The following is a 23,258-nucleotide window of genomic DNA, read 5'->3' on the forward strand; positions in this document are numbered from 1 at the left end:
TAATGATTGACTTTGTTTGGAAAATTTTGATTTACAACTTAATTTAATTTCAGGTTCCCCTGATGTTAATGTTAATGAGTCCATTACAATTAGAATAAAGTGTTTTACAAAATGAATTCATAACTAGTTTGTTTACCGTCAATTGATTGAGGTATCAACACAGTTATCATATGATAACTGAGATAAGTGCGAAAAAAAAAAGTTTTCAAATCATTGCGATACAAATTGGTGAACGTTAATACATTATCTCTTAATTATTGGACTTCATTTTGCTTCGACAGATCAATATCTGATACGTTTGTTGTGCAACTATCGTATTATAGATTTCAGATGTAAAAGTGATATTTCTAATTGTCTATTTTAAGTTAATAATACAATTAAAAAATACAACGAGATTTCTAATTGTCTATTTTAAGTTAAAAAATACAATTAAAAAATACATCGTGATCTATTGCTATCAATTCCAATATATAGTTTATCAATTTACCTCCATTGTTGACGAAAATCAAAGTTTCTTCTCCAGCTGGTATTTTATTAAAAGACGTTGCGATGAAGAGCAGCCTCTATGCGTAAGTTTCTTGTAATCAGATTTAAAAGATGGAATAAAAAAAGAAGCTACCATTAAATTGTGAAACTTGACTTCTCTCGAACAACAAACCTTCTTCCATGACTTAGCAAACCATAATGTACATAACGGAAGTGAATTGTATGTATTTTGTTAAAGTATGGTGGTATTGGCATGCTTAACGGTAACGAACCAAAATCGTTTCAGAGGAAGTAGCCATAGAGTTCCAAGTAACAAATGCAGAAATTCCAGGGATTGGTGGCATCGGTGGTGGGTCCAGTGAGAACAACCCGGAAATACCTGAAGGGAAGCAGAGCGTTGGGGCCAACTATGGGCCAAGAGGCAAACTGACCCGGTTTACATACGCTCCGATCATTTTCATGGACCCTCAAATTCGTCCAGCTCTTTCCCTCCTGTGAGCCCTGAAATTTTTACACACCATAACTGGTTAATCTTTCCCTTCAACATACAACAATATTAAGACAGAAACCCTCCACAGTTCAAGGGACTGTTTACCTGAATGTTCCAACATCTGGGGAAGGCCTTGGAACCGTCCTGCCTTAGGGTATAGTAGTTGCACATAAGCTGCATCCATCGATTTTACTCAGAATGTGCATTACATCTAACAGAATGTGCATTACATCTAAGAAGTAAGGATCCATTCAAATTGATAAATGAGGTTGGAGAGTTGCAGTAAAATCCTTAAGCACTTGCTTAAAGCGCATGACCAAATGCAAGTACTATTAGTAAATGGTAGTAAACATACATACATAATTAGCATATTGCATACCTGATGATCTTGGCCAAGATCAACCATCCACCAGGTACAATTCTGCCCATTTTCCAAGCGGGGCCCAGCAAAACATGTTCCCTGCGATGGTCACATTAAGTTAGATACCGTACAATAAAATAAGAGTTCAACAGTCAATTGTAGTTATAATATTTAGCATACCTGGTAGGTTCTAGAGACCAAAACCTTGGGATCAGTGTATCTTGAGTGGGGGCTGCTTGCTGTTATGGTAATTTTCCTCGGCTGCCACACACAATGTTTAGTTAAGGGAATGCATAAACAGTTCATTCGTAAGACCTTAGCATAACAACTCCTAAAGAGAAGACTTGATTACTCATTCAGTTCCTATACCTATACAATCTCTAGGTTTTAAAGTCTTTGTACCTAGAATGTACTTCCTTTTAGTTCCTACAGATACACTTTTTTAACATGTTTTATCTCTGTACATACGTCTTTTAATCTGCTTTAGTCCCTACAATTTTGGACAATAGGACTTTTAGGGACGAAAACAAGTAGTTTTTAGGAATGAAAAGTAAAAAAACGAAGATTGTATATGATATAGACCATATAAGTTATTAAACCAAATAAAAATGCGGGGGGAGAGATAAATTATAATTCTACCTCTGCCAAAAGAGGATTAACCCAAGGGTGTTCACCATAGGATGTGCCAGCAAAGTACAGAACTCCGTGGTCATCCCCATCGCAAATATACTGGAGTTCCTTATAACTGGACCGTCTATGTTGGAATCGAACACTATAATGAAAGGTAGTGTAAGCTAACTATTGTTAGACGTGTTCTTCTCTAGGAAAAGAAAAATATGAGAATAATTCATAACGTAAATAGAAAAGTGATTAGTCACAACTTAAAAGTTCAAAAACTTATAAAGCAAGCCAAAAACTCCAAATACTCCCAAATTGTTAGCCAAGTATCCCATTTCGGATAAGAACGCCAATTTAATTTAGAAATACTTAGAAAACCCTAAATGGCCAAGAAACTAACGAGTACCTTATATATACCATCCTTATATCACATACTTATATGGTATATTCATTTGAAGTTTTCCACTGTCCACCCTTCTAATATTCCTTTCCCATATCCATTATTATATCCCTACTCCAAACTCGCCAGCATGGGCCCTAGAACGGCTATTTGGAGGAGGAAAACAAGGATGAAAAAAGAGGAAGGGAAGAGTACGAAGCTTGAGAGAGAGACTGTGTCACCCAATAGATTATGTCATCAAATTCTTGTATGGATCTTGAATAGAAATCCCCTCTATAATCCAAGTAAACCTATAAGTTTGTTTTAAAAATATGAGAATAACCCAGAATTATGAATCCATATTCATAATACCTTATTTAATAGGATTACAGATGATTTCTCAACCAAATAAGCTATTGTTATTTTCTAGAGAGGCTACAGCCTAGATGTTGAAACGTTATACAACCAAAGTGCACTGCATGACTTAAAAGCCCCCAATGAAGAAGCTGAGGCAAACTAAAGCGAAGAACTTACTTCTCTTCGTTTTCTAGCCCTGCCAGCCCACATTTAACAAAATTGATTGCTTCATTAACCTGTAACAAATAAAATAAAAAATAGTTATTCAAAATAAGATTTACACAAATCACATTACACTTACAGCCTCAATTGATTCAAATACAGCAAACTTACAAGATTTTGGAAAACAGGGATATGCTGACCAATGTTGCTATTCTGCAACTGCAAATTAATTACACAAATATAACATTATAGTTAGAACAACTAACTACTATTGTGTAAGGTGTTCATAGGTATCTCAATGCAGAGATTACCAACCTTCTCAAGTAAGGAATATTGTAGCAGTGGAAATCTCACGAACGGCAACAAGTCATGGACTAACTGAAGCCTCTCACCAAAAAGGAGTTCGGGTCTTGAATTTACTATTAACGCATCCACCACTTCCCACCCAAACAACTCTTTAGAATTCATGCCAAACATTAGAATTGCATTAAGAACTTTCTCTTCAGACGTTACTGTCAGATCCGGATGCTGCAAAATCCAAATATAGATCAAGAAATTATCAGTCATATGACCTCATATTACAAAATTAGACCCACTGGAACAGACAATTTTGCTGATGAATAACTTATATTTAATCTAGTATTCAGGGGTTTGGAACAGAAATTTATTGTTTCGAATGAGAGAAGTTATATCTACAATTTTCATATAAAACAGCTATGGCCTCCTCAAAATTTCATACGCAGAAATTCAGTAAAATCATGTTTTTAACTTCAATGGCATGTATAGATAAGTAGATCTTCAATCCTTTATTCTTTATGCCACGCTACTAACAAAACTTTTCTGCTTTACATTAAGCCAATGTAGATGCATGACCTCTTGGATATTATCGGCATTACTTGAATTTACCAAAAAATGAGCAACTTGACAAGAAACACACCTTAATGATATTGACTAAAGTTGTCTCATCTAACAAAACAAAGTCAGTACTCGCACTGGTATAATAGTCAAAGTTCATGGAAATTCTCCTCTGCAATGACTCTTTAATAAGTCGGCACGATGGGATTGATGAAACCACTTGGAGGAGTGGACATACAGAGTCCTGCAACAAAGTTCAATGGTTAGCTTCAAAGGCCACGGTATTATTAGTTGCCAAATTTGTCTGCTTCCTCCATTCAATTTGTGTGTAACAGAAAAACTTTGTTGTATGACCTTCACCCAATAGAAGAACTTCATCCCTGCATATAATATGTTGACGAGAAGTATCAATATCTTAGAATTGATTACTATAAAATGTATCTCTTCTTTTGTTTTCACAACTCCAAAACCGCAACTCTCTTCTCCAAACAGTTAGTTCAAGTGGCATCCACAGGATAAATGATTCTAACTTCCAAATAAGTACTGATTTCCGTTGAGTGAAGATTACCAAACTACCTCTGAGAGACATTCTAAAAGCATTTTGCAGCATTCTTGTTGAAGAAAAGTCACTCCAAATTGATCAGCTAATAAAAGGAGTTGGAGCAACAAAGCACCAGAGTCTATAACTTTGTCATGCAATTGCCCATCATATAAACAGTCAAGCATAGCCCTGAAAGCTTCTGGTGGCACATCCCTTAAAGTAACCTCCGAGGAAACGCTTTCACTCATTCCATTTGTGAACATCTGATAAAATAACGGGATCTTTAACTAATAGCTCAAATTGACAGTTGCAGAAATACATAACCACCGGGTAAAACTAGCATAGTTGTTACTTGCATAAATAGAAATTTATGATGCATAAAGATAAGACAAATACTTGTTTAAATTGCATTGCAAAGACACAAGTAGAACACACTGGTCATTGAAGAAATTTACAACAGTATTGAGGTGTACATTAATTAGCTTCACAAAATTAAATTTGTACCAAGGCATGTTGATTCTGAGTAACTTGATTTAATGCTAAACATGAAAATCGTTTTACTAACTAGATTGAATTTGTAGTCATTCCTTAGACCTCAGAAAGTCAAGTTGTTACCAGAAGATATACCTCCACTGTAGAAAAAATAACTTAAGAGACTTGGAAACACTTTTTCAATTTCATCCATAAAAGTAGAAACTTAATCTCTAAGCAAATAAATATTAATTCTTTGAATCTTAAAAAACCACCCACAGAGGGAGGAGATGGCATCTAACATTAAATCTGACGAAAGATTGTGAAATTGGCTCACCCGAGCAAAGGGGATACTCCATAAGCTGAGAACAATTTTATGTGCTTGTGCAATGAGCCCATAACTCTCAATGTAGATGCTTACGTCGCTGAACTGGCCGGTTAATTTCAATTGTTTCAATTGATGAATGCTGATAGGAAGTGACGGCAAAGTTGAACAATGAGGTCGGATAGATGGATAGGTTAGCTCCACATTCTTTCCCGTGTCCAACCACTTCTTATCTAGCTTTAACCGTTCCATGGTCTCTTCACACTGCTTCACCAGTGGCATCACTTCAAACTGTATACTTAAAGCCCTCAAAGAACCAAGTTGTTCCTGTGGAACCTACATGATACAAAGACGCAACTACCTTAAGAATATAAATATCAAAAGGAATTTAACGGGTACAATACAACACATCAAATTAAATTAAAATCACCAAAAAAGAAGTAAGATAACCAGTTCGACAAAGTCACAAAATTACCATGGTAATAATAAAAAATAAACATGAATATACACAGAAAACTGAAGATCTCAATTTCCAAGTTTAACATCAACAATAGCAAATACAAAACTAATAAGGTATTACCTGGGTCCAGCCCACGTAGATGTAGTGAAGCAGTGCATGGAAAAGCGGATACGGTACAGTAGGTATGTTGATGACAAATGAGGAGGAGCACACAGGAAAGTTTCCAGATGCAGCTAAAATTGCCTTGTGAGAAGGAACGGGCTTCTGCTCTTCACCAACTATGAATAACACATCAGACAAGTCCCAACTCTCGAGGAAATTTTTTAGCCCCCATTTGTCATAATCCATGTGTTTGTAATTGAAAGAGTCTGCTGCATCAAGCTCTTCCTCCACTTGATAATCACCAAAAACAACATGCTTCGAAAGGGGCATATGAGTGTGTGTTAAGGACAAGACATTTACATTTCTATACTTCACATGTTTGTCCCAGCTGCTGAGGCCAATATACTGAACATTACAATTGGGACAAGAATCTAACCACTGGAAAACAACATCCTGGAAAGGGTATTTGCCGTTGCCTATGCTAATCAAGCCATCGTAGATGCTGATCCAGTAACTCTGAAAGGAGGAGGAGCAGCAAAGGCCAACCCCTGCGACATCGACAACAGTTTTTCCATTGACCTCAATTCTGAGTCGGCGATTCCTGTGACTCCCCAATATGATTGTGTAGTGAGGACTGCTATCTCTTTTATAATGGTAGCCCTGGCTTCCCACATTCTCTCGGAAAACCAGGGTAACATCATTGCAGGCGAATGCTTCAAAGGCCACACAACCTCGACCTGCTTCCCGGAATTTCAAATCCTCTCTCCAGGCGCACTCGAATGGCGGCACGGTCAGAAACATGGCCGACATGTTTATTCCTCGACACCGAACACTAGCAACCAATATGCAATATTGTATGTTTAAAAGTAGGGAATGGATGAGTAATGTAATTTTGGAGTATGAGAAGGAATGAGAACAGTTAACTACAATTTATAACAGATGGAGATATGTGAAACAAACATCACTATCTGAATAAAAGATAAATTGCCAGAAACAGGCCACTAGAAGCTTTCAGACTTGACCCCAAACAAATAATAAAGGCAGAAGAAACAAGGAAAATAGAAATAGAAGGAGTTGTTGGGTGGATGAATGGATCTCATTCTCAATCCTACGCCACATCCTTATCCAAACAAATACAAACTAGAAGCACGAAATATCTATGCTGACTAAGATCCTCGTAAGGAAAATGAACAAAAATGATTTCGGAAACATCACTGATTGTCATGTTGTGCGTATCTTTGCCTGATTGGACATGAGTAGGACCATCCTCGTCAGCTAATTGCTCGGTCTCAGCCTCGCCATTCATATTTCACATCAGAACTTTAATTATTAATTTGTTAAAACAAAAATTACCTTCCGTACTGCTAAATCGCCATGGATTTCTCTTATGGTGCCATGGCACCGTCGCGAAATAAATCACCCTGCCTCTGGCTGTGGCTGTGAGTTGTGGATCATTTCCTAACCTCACACCCAAAGCTATCCCCAACCGTTACCTCTTCACCTGTTATGTCCTGTCAGATCTCGATCATCTCATCTTTTCATAAATTAATTATCATTAATTATCAACGCATTTTAATTACTATTACAAAGTAAACATATTCGTTAAGGCGTGTGTTGTTTTTTTATAACAAATAATAAAATTACGATTATAAAAATAAATATAAATAATTTTTATAATTTATTTTGTAGATAATTCTTTTATTATAAATACTTAATTCGTTTTAAAATATGAATATATAAAAACAGTTAAATTTTAAAAAAAATGTTTAAAAAATATAATTAATAAAAAAAAAATTAAAAAATCATTATTTCTTAAAGTGTAAAAATGAAAATATGTTTATATAAGAGTTTCTTTTATATAATGACTAATGGAAACCATGTCCTTACATTCATAAGTTATATTGTATTCACTCTTTTTTATTATAATAAAAAAATGTTATAATACAACTATTATATTAAAAATAATTGATTAAGTTTAAAAGTATATTTATAAAATTTAAAAGATAAAATAATAAAATAAAATATATTGATAAATGATCAAATGGACAAAGAAGTGTGTATACTAAAATAATTATTACAAAATATTTATAAAAGTAAATTAAAAAATATTTACAAAACTTAAAAAATAAAATATATTAATAAAACACAAAATTATTCAACACAAAAATAATAATTATTAAAAAATCATATTTATATATAATTATAGATATTGATAAATTATTATGATCAATTTAGGGTTGTTCTTTGTATCACTTTGTGATTTAATATTGACTTCTGATGGTTATAATACTTGTCTATTCTATGCTTTGACTACTTTACTCATTTAGTCAACCTATCATTTGAATCGTTTAATGAAAGTACTCCTCTAGTAAGGATATTCAACATTTAGTTTCAATAGTTGACTTTGACTTGTCTAATGTTGATACTTTTCTAGTTCTTTGTTGTGTTTGCGTTAACTTGTCTAACGCTCCTGCTTTGACTCGTCTATTATCTGTTGTAGTCTATTGACTTGTTATGTTATACTAATTTGTTTGGTCAACATACTTGTCTATGAGTTTAACTTAGTTTACACTGTTTGAGTCATTATGTGGAATAATTGTCTAGTTACTTAAGGTATTGGATGACCTTGGTCGTCCCGTGAGCTTGTCATCTAATAGCTTTAGTTATATGGTCTAACTTTTGACTTATCTAATCAACACTTCTGACTAGGTTCGTGTAATTTTTATTTTCTTTCTTGTTTGCTCTACTATTCAAGTATCATATTTTATGTATTGATTTTGCTTTTGCTATACTTTGCTTAAACTTTTTGAACAAACATTAATTGAATAAATATATGTAAATAATCACATTGAGAACATTTCATTACACGAGTCGTCTACTAGGTATCTATTATTGTATAATGAAGTCTCTGATATAGTTTGTCCATTCTCTTTTTAGTTTAGTTCTTGTCTAAATATATTGTCTAATCATTATTAGCTAATAATTGTATTATTGACTTAATTTTCCTGTTTAATTATAATTTTTTTTATTTTCAAAATCTATCTACTAAGCTCATCTAATGGAGTTTTTCAACATCTAATACTAACACCATGGTTGGAAGGATTGAAGAAAAACAACTCACAAAAAATAATACTTTGGAATATAATATTAAATATTTCTTCTTCTCATTTAGTTTTGTAAAAATGTAAATAACTTGTATAAAATTATTTTCCTTTTGTAAAAAATAAAATCATAAGAAGACTTGGGTCTCGTCTAAGTCAAGCCGAGGACACACAGTTAATCAAAGAGTGCATAGTGAATTATTCATGAAGCTACAAACATGAATCAATGGCTAAGTTTCAAATATTTCAAAATAACAATAATTGTCCAATGTGTACTCTTTTTCTACATTTTAGAATTTTAAACGTGGTGAAGTATAATTGTTTTTAATCTAACATTGTTTGGATCATGAAGTGCAAGGGGCTTATACATCTATAAATAAGACCCTTAGAACAAATTTAGAAACATAAGGTCACAACATAATTATAGACAAAGCTAAAAAACATGTCCAAGATGAAATTTGTGATTAATAGTTTATATCTAAATCAAAGCATTGTTTTCATTACATATTGAAAATATATTCTCTAAATAAAATTACACTAAATAAATGTATTATTAAATAAATGCTATTAAGAATATAATTTTTCTTTAAATCTTGTACATAATTTACTAAATAGTAGAAGCATCATTCATTATATTTTTTTAATGAGAAATTATGATTTATTATTTTTCTTAAGTAATAATAGTCTATGAATTATATTAATTTGAAAAAAATAAAAAATATATAATTATTTAAAATATTATTTGTATCTTCATTATTATTGTGTTGACACGTGCTTATTTTTTTTATTGATTGTATTTAATAATTTTACATTTTTTTTGTAAAATTAATAATTTTAAATATAATTATGAGAAAAAAAATTCAAGTTGCTTTAATTTTTATTATATATATGGTAGTTACTTTATTAAATATATACTTTTTTTCAGGTTTAGAGTTGAAGATATCTCATAAATTAAACGTTTACAAATCATTTATTAATATTATTATTTAATTTTAAGATTATTTACAGGTTTTAAATTTCTTATTTATAAGATTATTATTTATACTCATGATATGTTTAGTGTAATTATTTCCTATAAGATCAGTAAACATAATGGCCATAATATTACATATTAATAATAAATTAGTATCGACAATAGATAGGAAAGAAAGAAACTAAGAGGATAAGTAGGTGAACTGAAAAGAGGGAAAAGCGGTTGCCGTATAAAATTGTGCCCATAGACTCGTAAAATGTTATTAACATTATTTTATGATTTATCCATCTTATACGGAGACGATTAATGATGATAAGTATTGGAGCTAGAAACAAGGAAAATAAAATCAAATACAGTCAGTGTGACCAATACACACCAAATTCCACTCATCTTCATCTCCGTCTCGCTCTGATCCTGTTTCCTCTCGGGAGCCATGGATCCCTACAAGGTTTGCTTTTCTTTCATTTTACTTTGTATTCTGATATTCAAATTTGAGTTTTTTCTTTTCCTTTTCCATGTAGAATCGCCCATCAAGCGCTTTCAATTCTCACATCTGGACCACTAATTCCGGTGCCCCCATCTGGAACAATAACTCGTCGCTCACGGTTGGATCAAGAGGTACATATTGCTTTCATCCAATTAAGTTCAATCCAATTGTACTGAATAAATAAATGATCCGAAATTGTTTGAGAAGGTCCAATTCTTCTGGAGGATTATCATCTGGTGGAGAAGCTTGCAAATTTCGACAGGGAAAGGATCCCTGAGCGAGTCGTCCATGCGAGGGGAGCCAGCGCAAAGGGTTTCTTTGAAGTCACGCATGACATCTCTCACCTCACGTGTGCTGACTTCCTTCGCGCTCCTGGAGTTCAGACTCCCCTCATCGTCCGCTTCTCCACCGTCATCCACGAGCGTGGCAGCCCTGAAACCTTGAGGGATCCCAGAGGATTTGCCGTCAAATTTTACACCAGAGAGGGTAACTTCGACCTCGTCGGAAACAACTTCCCCGTCTTTTTCGTCCGTGATGGCCTCAAGTTCCCCGACATGGTCCATGCTCTGAAACCCAATCCCAAGTCCCACATCCAGGAGAATTGGAGGATCCTCGATTTCTTCTCCCACCATCCCGAAAGCCTTCACATGTTCTCCTTCTTATTCGACGACGTAGGTATCCCCCAGGATTACAGGCACATGGATGGTTTTGGTGTCAACACATATACCCTCATCAGCAAAGCTGGCAAGCCTCACTATGTCAAATTCCATTGGAAAGCCACCTGTGGTGAAAAGTGTCTCTTGGATGAGGAGGCCATCAGAGTTGGAGGATCCAACCATAGTCATGCCACCCAAGACCTTTACGATTCAATTGCTGCTGGAAACTATCCTGAGTGGAAACTTTATATCCAAACAATGGATCCTGAACACGAAGACAGATTTGACTTTGACCCACTTGATGTAACTAAGATCTGGCCTGAGGATGTTTTGCCCCTCCAGCCGGTTGGCCGCATGGTCTTGAATAAGAACATCGATAACTTCTTTGCCGAGAACGAACAACTTGCATTTTGCCCTGCCATTGTTGTCCCTGGCGTTTACTACTCCGATGATAAATTGCTTCAGACTCGGATATTCTCCTATGCCGATAGTCAGAGACACAGACTTGGTCCCAATTATCTGCAGATTCCTGCTAATGCACCCAAGTGTGCCCATCACAACAATCACCATGAAGGTTTCATGAATTTCATGCACAGGGATGAAGAGGTAAATTATTCCACCGTGGTATTTCAACTTATTCTTTTCTTGTTTCCATTTCCCTCCATAACGATTGATCACTACTGGTTCATAGGTCAATTACTTCCCTTCAAGGTTTGATCCTGTTCGGCATGCAGAAAGGGTTCCCGTTCCTCCTCGAAGCCTAGATGGGAAGCGTGAAAAGGTTAGTTTTCCTTAGGTATAAAGGTTGAGACTGTGTTTATTTGTATTACATAGATTGTTCCTAGAAGAGCTTACTGATTACATTTCTATTCAACAAATTATAAGATTTAGAAAAGTGCTTATTAAACCTTTAAAACTCGCTTTCATTTGTGAATAACCGTGTTAACATCTTGCTTTTTCCAGTGTATGATTGAGAAGGAGAACAACTTTAAGCAACCTGGAGAGAGATACCGATCCTGGGCCTCTGACAGGTTCCTTTCATAAATTACTGGTAGGATCCATATGAGATACTTTTGGCTTGTCTACTGATGGAGCTTTCTTTTCTATTTTCTGACTTCAGGCAAGAAAGATTTCTCCGCCGATGGGTTGATGCTTTGTCTGAGCCACGTGTCACCCACGAAATCCGCAGCATCTGGATATCGTACTGGTCTCAGGCGAGTTATTCGTACACCCTTATTGCTACTGTAAACAATGTGCCCAATTTCTCCCTTATTCATTTCATGTGACATTTAGTCATGCGATGGGGCATTAAACAGGGTGTAATGGTTTGATCCTACACTTTGTTGTACTCTTCCCGGTTATCATACCCTTTCCTCTTTTCCACTAACCCATGGGACCACAATATATATTGTGTGCCCCTTGAACTGAAAAGAGCGTAAATCCGCATTTGGGGTTCTCACGTGATATTTTATGGATGGTATTGCTGCGCAGGCTGATCGTTCTCTTGGACAAAAGATAGCATCTCATCTGAATTTGAAGCCAAGCATCTAAGATTGGCGGTGACGACACGAGCTTCTAAGAGTTGCAGATGAAGGAAAAATTGAGAAGTTTGTGGCGCTGTAATAGTTTCAAAGGACTGGTTATTACAGTATTATATGGTATATTGCTTGTTTCACGAACTCAACTTCTTGACTTGTTTCCACGCCATAATACAAGTCCATTGTGACATGGTGAAGATCTGCACGACCCACTGTTTCACAAGACCTTTTCGCTGGCTTCTAATATTTCTGAAAAACTTATATGACTTGTTTAGTAAAAAAAAAATTTCACAAGCTTATATTTCCAATTTCTCTCTTTTATATTTTTAAACTATTAAGAATTCTTTTCAATATTTTCCATTATATATATGATGCTAGGGTGGATGTAGAATAAATCTTCTCTTTGGCTCAGGTTAAAGCGTGGACTTGGTTAGCGCACAAATTCTATAAGACACTTCTCATATTTTGAATGGTATCTTTGTTCTTTTATCTGAATAAGATCAATAGGGTAACAACACAAGGGAATAGTGAATGAAGGTAAGATATGTCTAAACAATACACTTTAAGCATGCAATTGTATTTGTATTGTTTTTGTATTGTTCGGGGGGTGGGGGTGGGAACAAAGGTGGTAGGGAAGGGTGAACTGAGAACCTAGGTCAGTCTTATGTATATTGTTGGTAATGTTCTGCTCTGATGAAGTAAGGAGAGCAATATAATACTGAACCTTAAAGGCGCAAAACATCTCTGCAAGGAAGCTAACATGAATATGAAGCCAACATTACTATCAATGGAAGAAATTCCATTCTACTTATTTGCACATCAAATGGAATTTCCCAAAGCAGGAAATCAATTGCCAGAGAAATTGTGGCAGGGACAACAACATTACTATCAATGGAAGAAATTTCATTCTACTTATTTGCACATCAAATGGAATTTCCCAAAGCAGGAAATCAATTGCCAGAGAAATTGTGGCAGGGACAACAACATAAAGGTTACAAACACTCTAACTTCAATTCCTGACTTGCGGAGAATAAGTTGGAGGTCAAAAGGCCAAAAAGAATTAACAATACTTTTAGTGCATTTTGAAATTTTTTTAAAAATATATATTTTTTAATAAAAACATTTGTTCTAATTTTATTTGGAAAATATATAAGCAACTGATTTTAGATTGGCTTAAAATATATTTTGACTTAACTAATAATTTAATTATTTATTTAAATATTAATAAAATTATTTGATTTTTTAGTTTTATTCTAAAAATAAAAAAGTAAAATTAATTTCTTTTAGTATCTTATTGTAATCATGCACAATTTTCAAAGTTTAAAATTAAAACAAAAAAATAAATAAAATGTTTAATATCGATAATTATCTTTACATAATATTTTTTATATTTCAATTAAATTTATAATTATTATATATAATACTTATTAATCAAGTACATAAGTTTTACATATAATTAGCATAGAATAACAATACAATTTATTTATGAGTGTTATTTAAATCTCTAATATTAATTTATCATTTAATTACTTGCATAGGGGGATATGTACTGATGAATAAAGAGGGAAGAAATGATGAGGGTATCAAATTGAAAAAGGAAAAAAAGTTTAACAAACAAAATGAAGTGATTTTTTGTTTTTTAATTTTTCACTTCTTCCTATATATAGAAATTTGAGAAGAAACTTGTAAATAATCTATTAAAAATAAAAATGTAACTTATTATTCTTATTATATTATAAGTGTGTGTGTATATATATATATATATATATATATATATATATATATATAAAATAAAGGTATATAATTGATTAAATAAATATATATTTTATTATATTATAATAAAATGAAAATGTTAAAAATATTTGGTTATATTAAAATTAAAATATTAAATTTCATTTTAATATTATTTTTTGTTTTAAATAATTAAAAAATATTTTACAATTTACTTTTTAAATATATTAATATATAAAAAATTTAACAATACATTAATCAAATTATCTAGGATCTTTTCACTTGTTTCCACTCTCTCTCCCTTGATTTAAACAATTTCATTTTTTATTCTCTTTTCCTTTATTTTATTTTATTTTATTTTTCACTCCCTCGCATTCACTCCTTTAGCCAAAAATAAGAGATGTAATTCTTTTGTCAAATGTTTCAGAAAAGGGTTTTAGGGTGTAGGAATAATGAAACTTCTTCTAGTTTAAATAAAATTTTTATGAAAAATAACACGTTACTATTATTAAACTATTTAATATAGTAATAAACTTAAAACAACAACAATGCTTACTAATGGAAGCTGACCAAGCTAAGAATAATGGTTCCTTAGAAATAGTGTAAGTTTGAGGTTAATGTGATTAGAAGAAACAATATCTGAATCAATGTGATTAGAAGATCCCAAAGGAAAGCCAAATTCTCCATCTTCATGTCGGGGACGGAACTTTTCACTCTTGTTTAAGGATTAAATGCCTTCTCTGTTACATGCAATCAAAATCATCATTAATCTACATTAGTTATTTTCATACTTTACAATAATAATTATATACATTTTCAACTATCAATTATGTAATGAATATATTATTTCATTTTCTGAAATCCTTAATTGATCTTCTTGTTAATATGAAAAAGTTTTCAACTCTTAACTTTTCTTCTTTTATAAAGTTATAACTAATTCCTTATTATCTCGACCTATCTATTTCACTTCTTTCACAAAGTTATAACTAGTTCCTTATTATTTTTTGCTAGTAAAATTATTCTAAAATATATTGTTAAGAGTTCATGGGGTGAAGTTGAATGGTAAATTAATGTCATTATCAAAAGAAAAAGATCAAATTAAATTAAAATACAAGCTATTGAAATAAAATTTAAGTATCTTTATATATATATCTCTCTCTCTATATATATGTGAAATAAAAATATCACCATCAATTAAAAATGAAGAAAAAATTATAATAAGAAACAAGTTAAAAACAAAACACTCTAGATATAGTAAAAACATATATTATATATATCAACCCAAAAAACATGACAATTTTAATAAAAAATCAGTAAACTTATACATAATAAGTTTTTATTGAATAATAATAAACTTTTTACAATTCAGTTAGGGCGCAGATTATATTCCCCTACATATCAAGAATGAAGAATTTATTCCATTATATAAAAAATGGTTGAAGAAATAAGCAATTGATTAGATATGTTATGGTAAACTTGACATTTAAAAATTGTAAATTTATTGGTATAAAACGTTGTGATATCAACAACTACATAAATTAGAATTGAAGAAATATAAAATAAGAGTATTGAGAGAAAAGAAATTGACCATGTTATTGGTCTTTTGTGCTTTGAAATTAATTAGTTTAAAATCATATGGACAAAAAGTAGTTCACAGGTTTAAATGTCTTAATTTTTGGAATCGTAAAGTTTTAAATGATTTTGGTAAAATTCATTTTTTATTTTAGTCCATAGAGTTGATAATGAATTTGGTTACGTATAGATATCTCTTAAAAACATATATATGTGAACTTTAAAAAATCTCCGTATATCTATGAGTATCAGTGAATATTTAAAAAAAAATAAAAATATAATATAAATTTAATTTAATAAAATATAAATTAAATTTTAATTTTAATCTAATATAAATTAATAAAATATAAATTAAATTTTAATTTTAATGTTTTAGATAACGGATAAATGTGATGGATAATATGATATTATACTCAATATATTTATAAATGGGTATTAAAATGTCTCTTATTCATAGCTAACAGACACTGATATATACTAACTATCTAATGCACATTTTATTTATAAACACGAAAATCTTTTACATTTGTTATCTTTTTTATTTTTACTTTTAATTCCTATAATAATTACTTAATTTTGTTTGGATCTGTGAAATTAGAAAGTGAAAGGAAATTATTGAGAAGATAGAAGTAGAAGCAAGAAAAAAAGATTGACAAGGGAGTAAAATAAAATAAGAAAGTTAATAAAAATATTTAGAAAATAAAATAAAAGAAGAAGAAGATGATGAATATATTACAGGGAGGAAAAGATGCTGAATTCTAGTGTGGGTCTGTTTGGGTATCGGATGGTGAGAGTGATTGGCGTGGTGGGCTAGCGCTGCGTTGGCGGTGCCTGGAGACTTCAGAGACACTTTCAGAGGCAAGGTACTCCAACGCAACGACAATGTCACTTATGGGGGGACGAAGATTGGGTTGCTCCTGGAGGCACATTGCAGTGATAGCAATCGCATTCTGCAAACAGCGTAAAGGGTAGTTTCGTTCCAGAAGAGGGTCAACAATCTGCGTAACCTTTCTCCGGTCGCTCAAATATGGCCGAGCCTGGAATCACAGAACACACCGCATGCGTATAAGAACAATAATATAACTTATAATATAGACGAAGAAACTCATCATTTACCCATGCAACCAGGCTTTGCTCCCGATGTTTCCTAGTGACATCCATGGCCTTCCGTCCGGTGATCAGCTCGAGCAAGACGACACCAAAGCAGTAGATATCAGATTTAAGAGTTAATTTGCCACTCATGGCATACTCCGGGGCGCAGTACCCATATGTTCCCATGACTCTGGTGGAAACATGGGTATTGTCTCCAACGGGTCCTAGCTTTGCAAGCCCAAAGTCAGAGAGTTTTGGGTGCAGATTGCTGTCTAGCAAGATGTTGGCAGATTTCAAGTCCCGGTAGATGACAGGAGGATTCGCTATACAGTGTAGATACTGGAGTCCCCTCGCAGCCCCCACCCCAATCATCAGTCGAGTTCTCCAACTCAGTGGTTTCTTCTCTGAGAGATGTTGTTCCAGGCTTCCCATAGGCATGTATTCGTATACCAAAAGCCTTTGATCCCCATGGGTGCAGTAGCCATACAATTTAACAAGATTTGAATGGTGTAGGAGGCTCAACATAAGAACCTCCGTCACAAATTCCCGATTACCCTGATGAGTTTCACCATCTAGACGTAATTGTTTTATGGCCACAAGCTGTCCTGTAGAGAGACGACCCTTGTACACCTTTCCGAAACCTCCTTCCCCGATCAAGTTCTCTTCGTTAAAACCCTTCGCCGCCGCTGCAAGCTCGCGAAAACTGTAACTCGTTGCAGCCGCTCTCTTCACCTTTGTCTTTGAGTTTGACCCTAAACTGCTCTCGATGCCCACATCCTTCCGACGAGTACCAGAACAAAAGCAGTTCATCCCTCTCTCCCTTAAATCACATCAATCTCTCTCTGTGTGTGTCTCTATCTCTATATAAATGTAACATAACACAAACCATTCTCCTCCATTCTTAAATCATCGTATACAATATTGTCTATGTCTGCCCCTTCACGCCAATTTTGGAACACTAATTTTGGCGCATGCCAACTGCACCACACTAACTATATCCATATTAACGCATTGATAACCATTTTCTCCTTTCTTTAGCCCAATGACAACGCCTCTCTCTTTATGTATACATATAGTAATAATAATAATAATAATAATAAAAAAATAAAAAATAATAATAATAATAAAGTACCGCTATAGGTTGAGAACGTAAGATTGATAACGTTTTGCCAACGACAGATCGATGTCAGTGTTCAATTCATTCAATTTCAATAAATTTATTTAAAAGGAAACCGATTAGAAAAAGGTTGAGGGGTTAAAATGTGTTTATTCCGAAAGTACCCTTGTACGTGAAGTACTGTCTTCATTTGAGGGTTTTCATTTTTACTTCTTCTCTCTTCATTTTGTGCATATCTTCCTGGACGTTGGTCAATCTCCTTCGCTGGTGTGTTCTAAGTGTGCCCTTGTCTCTCCATTTTAGGTTTTTGATCGATCTTCGTTGACGATTCAAGATCAGAGCGTTGTGTGCAATGGATTCCACCGTTGACATTGGTTCTTCGAAGAAAGTAAGAACTTGAATGCATTCCCGAATTCTTATTTTAACGTTGGTTATTGGTTTTGGAATCTGATGGTCAATTTAATTGTTTGTTTATTTCGTAAGAAGAAGTATACTTATTTTTGTGCAGTTGTTTGTTCGTCATTCAATGAAAAGCAACTTTGTTGGTACATTGAATGAACTAGTGAGTGAGGAGCACAAGTCAATCATTTCGAAGTCGCCATTTAGATGGTTTTTAGAACTTAAGAAAAATGTTAAAATTAGTAGGAATATTTTGAGCGAATTATTGATTAGATGGGTTGATGAGACTAGTTGTTTTTGTTTTGGAGAAAGACTTGTGGAATTCAAGTCCATTGATGTATGTTTGAGTTTAGGGTTGAGTTTAGTTGGTGAGAATATTAAATTAAAGGAAAATCAACTTAGAGAGAGTGATTGTCGCAAGTACTTTGGTGATGGAAAGCAAGAATTACAGTTCATATATGATTTCCTTAAGAAAAAACACAAGAAGTTGCCTTCAGTACATTTTTGTAGCTTGTACAATATTTTGGTTGGAATTTGTGAAGTGTTGTTTCCTAATCATAGCAAAACTGTCTTCCCAATTATGTTTGAAATTGTTGATAGAATAAGTGATTTGGGTAATTATTGTTGGGGTCATATAGTGTATCATTATCTATTTAGGAGCTTATGCAAAGCTTCTACAGCGTGGAAGAAAGGAGAAGGTGCGATCAATGTGTATGTGGATGGTTGTGTTTACGTGTTGCAGGTAAATGTTGTACATTGATTGTTTGTTGGTAGTGAATTCCAAATACTACTTATATCCTGTGTGATGTATTTGCAGGTTTGGTTTTGTGATCGTTTTATTCCTTCTCATGTTCGTGTAGAGAAGTACCCTAGACTTTTGCATTGGATTAATATAAATGTGGGAGACAAGTTCATCAAACGTGCTATGGAGAGGGGTATGGTATGTACTTTGTTGTCCATATAAAATTAGTTTGAATGAATGACTTTGTACAATGCTATTTTGGGTTAAATTTCATATGCTTGATGATTACGGTGCATCAAGCAAAGAAATTAGTGAGTCGATTGTGAAAGCATCCATGAATACAATGGGAGAGGATTTGAAGGATGAAAATAAGGCAAGACGCAAAAGCAAACACAGAGAAGCAATTATGGCTGCTTTAGATGATCAAGATACTTTAATTGAAGAACTTGAAGAAGAGTTAATTGAATTGGAGGCTGAGTTGGTGGAAGAGAAGAATAAAGATGATGGTGGTTACAAACATGATGGTGGTTACTTCACGCCTTGTGCAGTAGAGGACTTTGACAATGACTATGCAAGGGAGGGAGGAGTCCCAAACTTTGACAACCATGAAAGTGTTATGAAGGACAGAGGACAGTGTAAGCGTTACAAAAGTAGAGTTTGTAGAACTCCGTACACAGGATATAGTCCGAAACTTGATTGATTTGTGTAATTAGTTAACAGTGTAGTATTGTTATATGTTATAATGTATGGATACTTTTAAATGTATGAGAAAAATTTTAATGAGACATTGGTTAATGTAGTTGTGTATATTATGTTTGTTTGATTTGTCGTTGTGTAGTATTATTTAGGATTTATCTTTAGTGTGGTTGGAGAACCCAATGTGGTAGGAAGACCCCCTAAGGGTGCTATTAGGATGATAGTGGGGGGTCCTGGTGCTTTGGACAGAGGTCTGAGTCCATGGTAATCGATTAATAGTCATATTTGTACTGGAAGTCAAGCCCTGCTCCCCAGCTGTGGTAACTGTGCTCCCCAACCATTGGATGTAGGGTGTGTGTCATGGTTGAGTGTGTCCGCATGCGCCACTATAAAACAGTACAAATTTCAAACATTACAATCACTGTTCCAAAACAACAACCACAACACAAATAAAAAAAAAAACTCTACTTACTTTGGTATTACATGCTTCCATTTCGGTTTCCAATCAAGTCAACACTTACATAAAAAAATTACCTACAACAACAAATAACCAAAGGCAAAACCAATTATTTTATTTTTAATCTCCACAAAAAGTCAAATATAAGTTTCCTACAATTTCACCAAATAAACAATATACAAAATTAACCTATAATTTCATAAATGCATCAAGTATTCATTGTAACGGTTTGCGCTTAAAAACCAACCTCCACCTCGCCGGTGTTTGCAAAAAACCAACTTCCACCTCGTCGGTATGTGCGAAAGACCAAAACGTTGCCAGCAATAACACTCAAAAACCAACCTCCACCTCCCCGATGTGTGCGGAAATCCAACGTCAACGTCGCTGGTGTGTGCGGAAAACCAATCTCCACCTCGCCGATGTGCGCAAAACAACAAAACCTTGCCAAAAATACCGCTTAATAAACCACCGAGGAACCTCACCACATACACTCTACGAAACAACACCCTAATCCAAAATAGGGACACCCACAATACGGGTGTTTCTCAAGAGTGCTGCAGCTGCAGAGAGACTTCAGAAAGGTCTAAAACTAAGAAAGAAGAATACTCAAACCGCCAAAAGGGTTTCTGAAATTTTTTTCCTTCCAAAAATGCCCCCGGACAAGCAGTTCCATCTTAAAAAAACAACTAATGAATACGTGACATCTGACATTGTCAAATAGTTGGTAAATATATGTTGTCAAAAAAAACATTTTCCAATAACAAATATAGAGTTTTCCTCAAGCCGATTAAATTTTCCATATAAGGTAATGGTTATTTGATATTTTATCAATAATTTTGTTTCAACTTTCAAAATATAATGAAATATCCTCTGAGTTATACCTTGATTATTGTATCTAAAGGTTGACATATATAATAATTAATATCAGGTATGTAACTTAACTGTTAAATTAATATATTACTAAAGAAAGTAGCTAGTTTTAAGGACTTATTACACAATGTTTGTTTCTCGTTATTAAAAAGTGTTTTCTGTTTTTAAAAACAAGATAACTAAAGGACATGTTTGTTAACATATAGTTTCATTGTTGAACTCATTCAAGCCCTTATATAAAGACGTAAACTTAGAAAAGAGAAAATGACAAAGAAAAACAGTAGAACAATAAACTTAGAACCTTATATGATACAAACATACGTAGCCCTTAAGTAATTATATATGGTGAAGAAAAGGATAATCCGTGTATCCAATAACAGGGTGATGCGTGTAAAAGGTGGTGGGATCGGGTTCGTTTAACTCAGCATCCAATTCAAATCTTGCGGGGAGATCTGGATTGGCCAAAAAGAGGCGTCCATTAGCGATCAAATCGGCGGCGCCGCTAGATATAGCCTCGTTTCCCTCACTCCTATCGTAACCACCAGCCACAATAAAAGTCCCCTTGAAGGCCTTCCTTATTGGTGTTAGTGACCATTTGGTGTGAAACTTATCGAATTGTGTTACCATCCTGGGCTCGATCAAGTGAATATACAGAATCCCCACTTCACTCAATGACTGAGCCATGTATTGGCCCAATGCCTGAGGGTTAGAGTCTCCACAATCGTTATAATCAGCAAATGGCGAGAGCCTAATCCCAACCTTATCAGCTCCGATCTCATCGGCCACTGCCTTCACCACTTGCAGTGGGAAGCGGCAACGGTTTTCTAAGCTACCTCCGTATTCGTCATCTCTGTCGTTCACCTCGTCCTTCAGAAACTGCTCCAGTAAGTACCCGTTCCCTCCGTGTATCTCCACTCCATCAAAACCTGCACGTATGTCAACAACATCAAACAACAAATACTAACATCACCCCGAAAATATATAGATAAACTAGAAATCATCTAAAGAAACTCTATTAGACCGATGGAGTAGATGGTGTTATGTATTTTTTATAAAATGATGATGATTGAGAATCGAATATCACAATCAAACGTATACTTGCCCGCTTCGATGGCCTTTTTAGCAGCAATGACGAAGTCATTGACAAGCTCGGGGACTTCATCGGTTCTCACCCGGCGAGGAGTTGTGTATCTATCAGCTGTTGCTTTATTATTGCCAATATCCTTACGAAGTCGCTTCTCTGTGCTTGATATCGGGGCTTCGCCATCCGGTTGATATTCTACAGTTGTATACAAATAAATTCATAATTAATCAGCGTAATCTGTGTTCTTTATCAAAACATAAACTTACCTTTTAGTAAAAAAATTTAGGATGTTATAATAAGAGAAATGTTATCAATTTTGAAGAGTGGAAAGTATACGAGAGTTAGAGACTCTTCCGGCGTGCCAAAGTTGACAAAAGAAAATAGCTCCCTTCTCATGAACAGCGCTCACAATGGGTTTCCAAGCTTCCAGCTGTTCTCTTGTCCAAATTCCAGGTGTGTTAGGGTACCTTTGGTTTGGACAAATAGAATCCAGCCACGCATATGGATTAGAACAACCACCGTAGAATAGAAGATAGAGTATGTGGGGTCCAGATATACGAGGATGTGAAACATGGTAAATTAGTGAAAAATATGTACCCCTGTGCTGTAGGAGAGACACCGGAGGCCTCCCCAATCAAGAAGCCACCCTTAGTAGCTCTCTGAGAATAATATAGAACAGCATGCGACTGAGCGACGAAGTTGTAAGACCTCGATCGTGTTAAGGGTGCCAACACTATCCTGCACAGGATAAAAAATCATGATTAGCAAGCATATGCGCACTCATCGATTGAGAAAAAAAAGTGAAGGGTACCTGTGGGATAGATCGAAATTCCCCATCTTGTATGGGTTGAGCAAGGGTATAACCTCTCTTTCATCCACTTCTTTTCTTTCTTCTTTCTTGCTCATGTCCACGCTCCTCCCACTTGCAACCACATTGATTTCAAAATTTGTATGATTTTAATACCATATTCTTCCTTATTATAAAATCCGTTCTTTTCCTATCCTAACACAATTTCAGCGGTCATCCTCACTAATGTATCTGGTCACGTAGAGTCCCTGTAAGCTGACACGTGTATGTGTCCAAAATATTCATTTGACACGCTGCTTTATTATTTTAATTAAAATGCTATGAAAAA

General features: G+C 34.2%; 4 protein-coding genes across 7 annotated transcripts; 1 reads left to right on the forward strand and 3 right to left on the reverse strand.

Moving 5' to 3' along the window:
* Positions 1–598: 598 nt before the first annotated feature.
* Positions 599–7,115, reverse strand: LOC108338278 (BTB/POZ domain-containing protein At2g30600). 3 transcript variants are annotated; one of them, XM_017575062.2, is made up of 13 exons: positions 6,961–7,115; positions 5,626–6,439; positions 5,058–5,381; positions 4,285–4,512; positions 3,791–3,952; positions 3,169–3,381; positions 3,025–3,072; positions 2,869–2,927; positions 1,977–2,109; positions 1,518–1,598; positions 1,356–1,436; positions 1,082–1,150; positions 599–987 (listed from the first exon to the last, which is right to left on the reverse strand). In XM_017575062.2, the coding sequence occupies exons 2-13, from the start codon at positions 6,415–6,417 to the stop codon at positions 769–771; spliced, it is 2,409 nt and encodes an 802-aa protein (XP_017430551.2). In that variant the 5' UTR covers positions 6,418–6,439; positions 6,961–7,115; the 3' UTR covers positions 599–768. The 3 variants fall into 3 exon arrangements, with proteins under 3 accessions (XP_017430551.2, XP_017430550.2, XP_052736142.1); XM_017575061.2 differs by lacking the exon at positions 6,961–7,115 and having other exon boundaries at positions 5,626–6,874; XM_052880182.1 differs by lacking the exons at positions 599–987; positions 6,961–7,115 and having other exon boundaries at positions 1,082–1,187; positions 5,626–6,890.
* Positions 7,116–9,968: 2,853 nt separating this feature from the next.
* LOC108338322 (catalase-3) lies at positions 9,969–12,670 on the forward strand. Of its 2 annotated transcripts, XM_017575122.2 has the most exons (7): positions 9,969–10,129; positions 10,203–10,299; positions 10,376–11,430; positions 11,516–11,605; positions 11,788–11,855; positions 11,945–12,038; positions 12,316–12,670. In XM_017575122.2, the coding sequence occupies exons 1-7, from the start codon at positions 10,115–10,117 to the stop codon at positions 12,373–12,375; spliced, it is 1,479 nt and encodes a 492-aa protein (XP_017430611.1). In that variant the 5' UTR covers positions 9,969–10,114; the 3' UTR covers positions 12,376–12,670. The 2 variants fall into 2 exon arrangements, with proteins under 2 accessions (XP_017430611.1, XP_052736143.1); XM_052880183.1 differs by having other exon boundaries at positions 11,945–12,670.
* Positions 12,671–16,331: 3,661 nt separating this feature from the next.
* LOC108337026 (probable serine/threonine-protein kinase PBL21) lies at positions 16,332–17,648 on the reverse strand. Its single transcript, XM_017573464.2, has 2 exons — positions 16,782–17,648; positions 16,332–16,702 (listed from the first exon to the last, which is right to left on the reverse strand). The coding sequence occupies exons 1-2, from the start codon at positions 17,565–17,567 to the stop codon at positions 16,424–16,426; spliced, it is 1,065 nt and encodes a 354-aa protein (XP_017428953.1). The 5' UTR covers positions 17,568–17,648; the 3' UTR covers positions 16,332–16,423.
* A 3,655-nt stretch (positions 17,649–21,303) lies between these two features.
* Positions 21,304–23,121, reverse strand: LOC108337262 (putative 12-oxophytodienoate reductase 11). Its single transcript, XM_017573747.2, has 5 exons — positions 22,934–23,121; positions 22,720–22,860; positions 22,459–22,589; positions 22,141–22,317; positions 21,304–21,964 (listed from the first exon to the last, which is right to left on the reverse strand). The coding sequence occupies exons 1-5, from the start codon at positions 23,026–23,028 to the stop codon at positions 21,375–21,377; spliced, it is 1,134 nt and encodes a 377-aa protein (XP_017429236.1). The 5' UTR covers positions 23,029–23,121; the 3' UTR covers positions 21,304–21,374.
* Between the last annotated feature and the right edge of the window lie 137 nt (positions 23,122–23,258).

This window comes from Vigna angularis, chromosome 7, assembly GCF_016808095.1.
Source record: "Vigna angularis cultivar LongXiaoDou No.4 chromosome 7, ASM1680809v1, whole genome shotgun sequence".
Taxonomy (NCBI): Eukaryota; Viridiplantae; Streptophyta; class Magnoliopsida; order Fabales; family Fabaceae; genus Vigna; species Vigna angularis.

Coding starts and splice junctions, on each gene's coding strand:
- LOC108338278 (XM_017575062.2), bottom strand. CDS start 6,417: ATGTCGGCCATGTTTCTGACCGTGCCGCCATTCGAGTGCGCCTGGAGA. Junction 5,382..5,625: donor TCTACGTGGGCTGGACCCAG/GTAATACCTTAT, acceptor TGTATCATGTAG/GTTCCACAGGAACAACTTGG. Junction 1,599..1,976: donor TTAATCCTCTTTTGGCAGAG/GTAGAATTATAA, acceptor TGTGTGTGGCAG/CCGAGGAAAATTACCATAAC.
- LOC108338322 (XM_052880183.1), top strand. Junction 10,300..10,375: donor GCTCACGGTTGGATCAAGAG/GTACATATTGCT, acceptor TTGTTTGAGAAG/GTCCAATTCTTCTGGAGGAT. Junction 11,606..11,787: donor TAGATGGGAAGCGTGAAAAG/GTTAGTTTTCCT, acceptor TGCTTTTTCCAG/TGTATGATTGAGAAGGAGAA.
- LOC108337026 (XM_017573464.2), bottom strand. CDS start 17,567: ATGAACTGCTTTTGTTCTGGTACTCGTCGGAAGGATGTGGGCATCGAG. Junction 16,703..16,781: donor AGCAAAGCCTGGTTGCATGG/GTAAATGATGAG, acceptor CTGTGATTCCAG/GCTCGGCCATATTTGAGCGA.
- LOC108337262 (XM_017573747.2), bottom strand. CDS start 23,028: ATGAGCAAGAAAGAAGAAAGAAAAGAAGTGGATGAAAGAGAGGTTATA. Junction 22,861..22,933: donor AATTTCGATCTATCCCACAG/GTACCCTTCACT, acceptor TATCCTGTGCAG/GATAGTGTTGGCACCCTTAA. Junction 21,965..22,140: donor TAAAAAGGCCATCGAAGCGG/GCAAGTATACGT, acceptor ACATACGTGCAG/GTTTTGATGGAGTGGAGATA.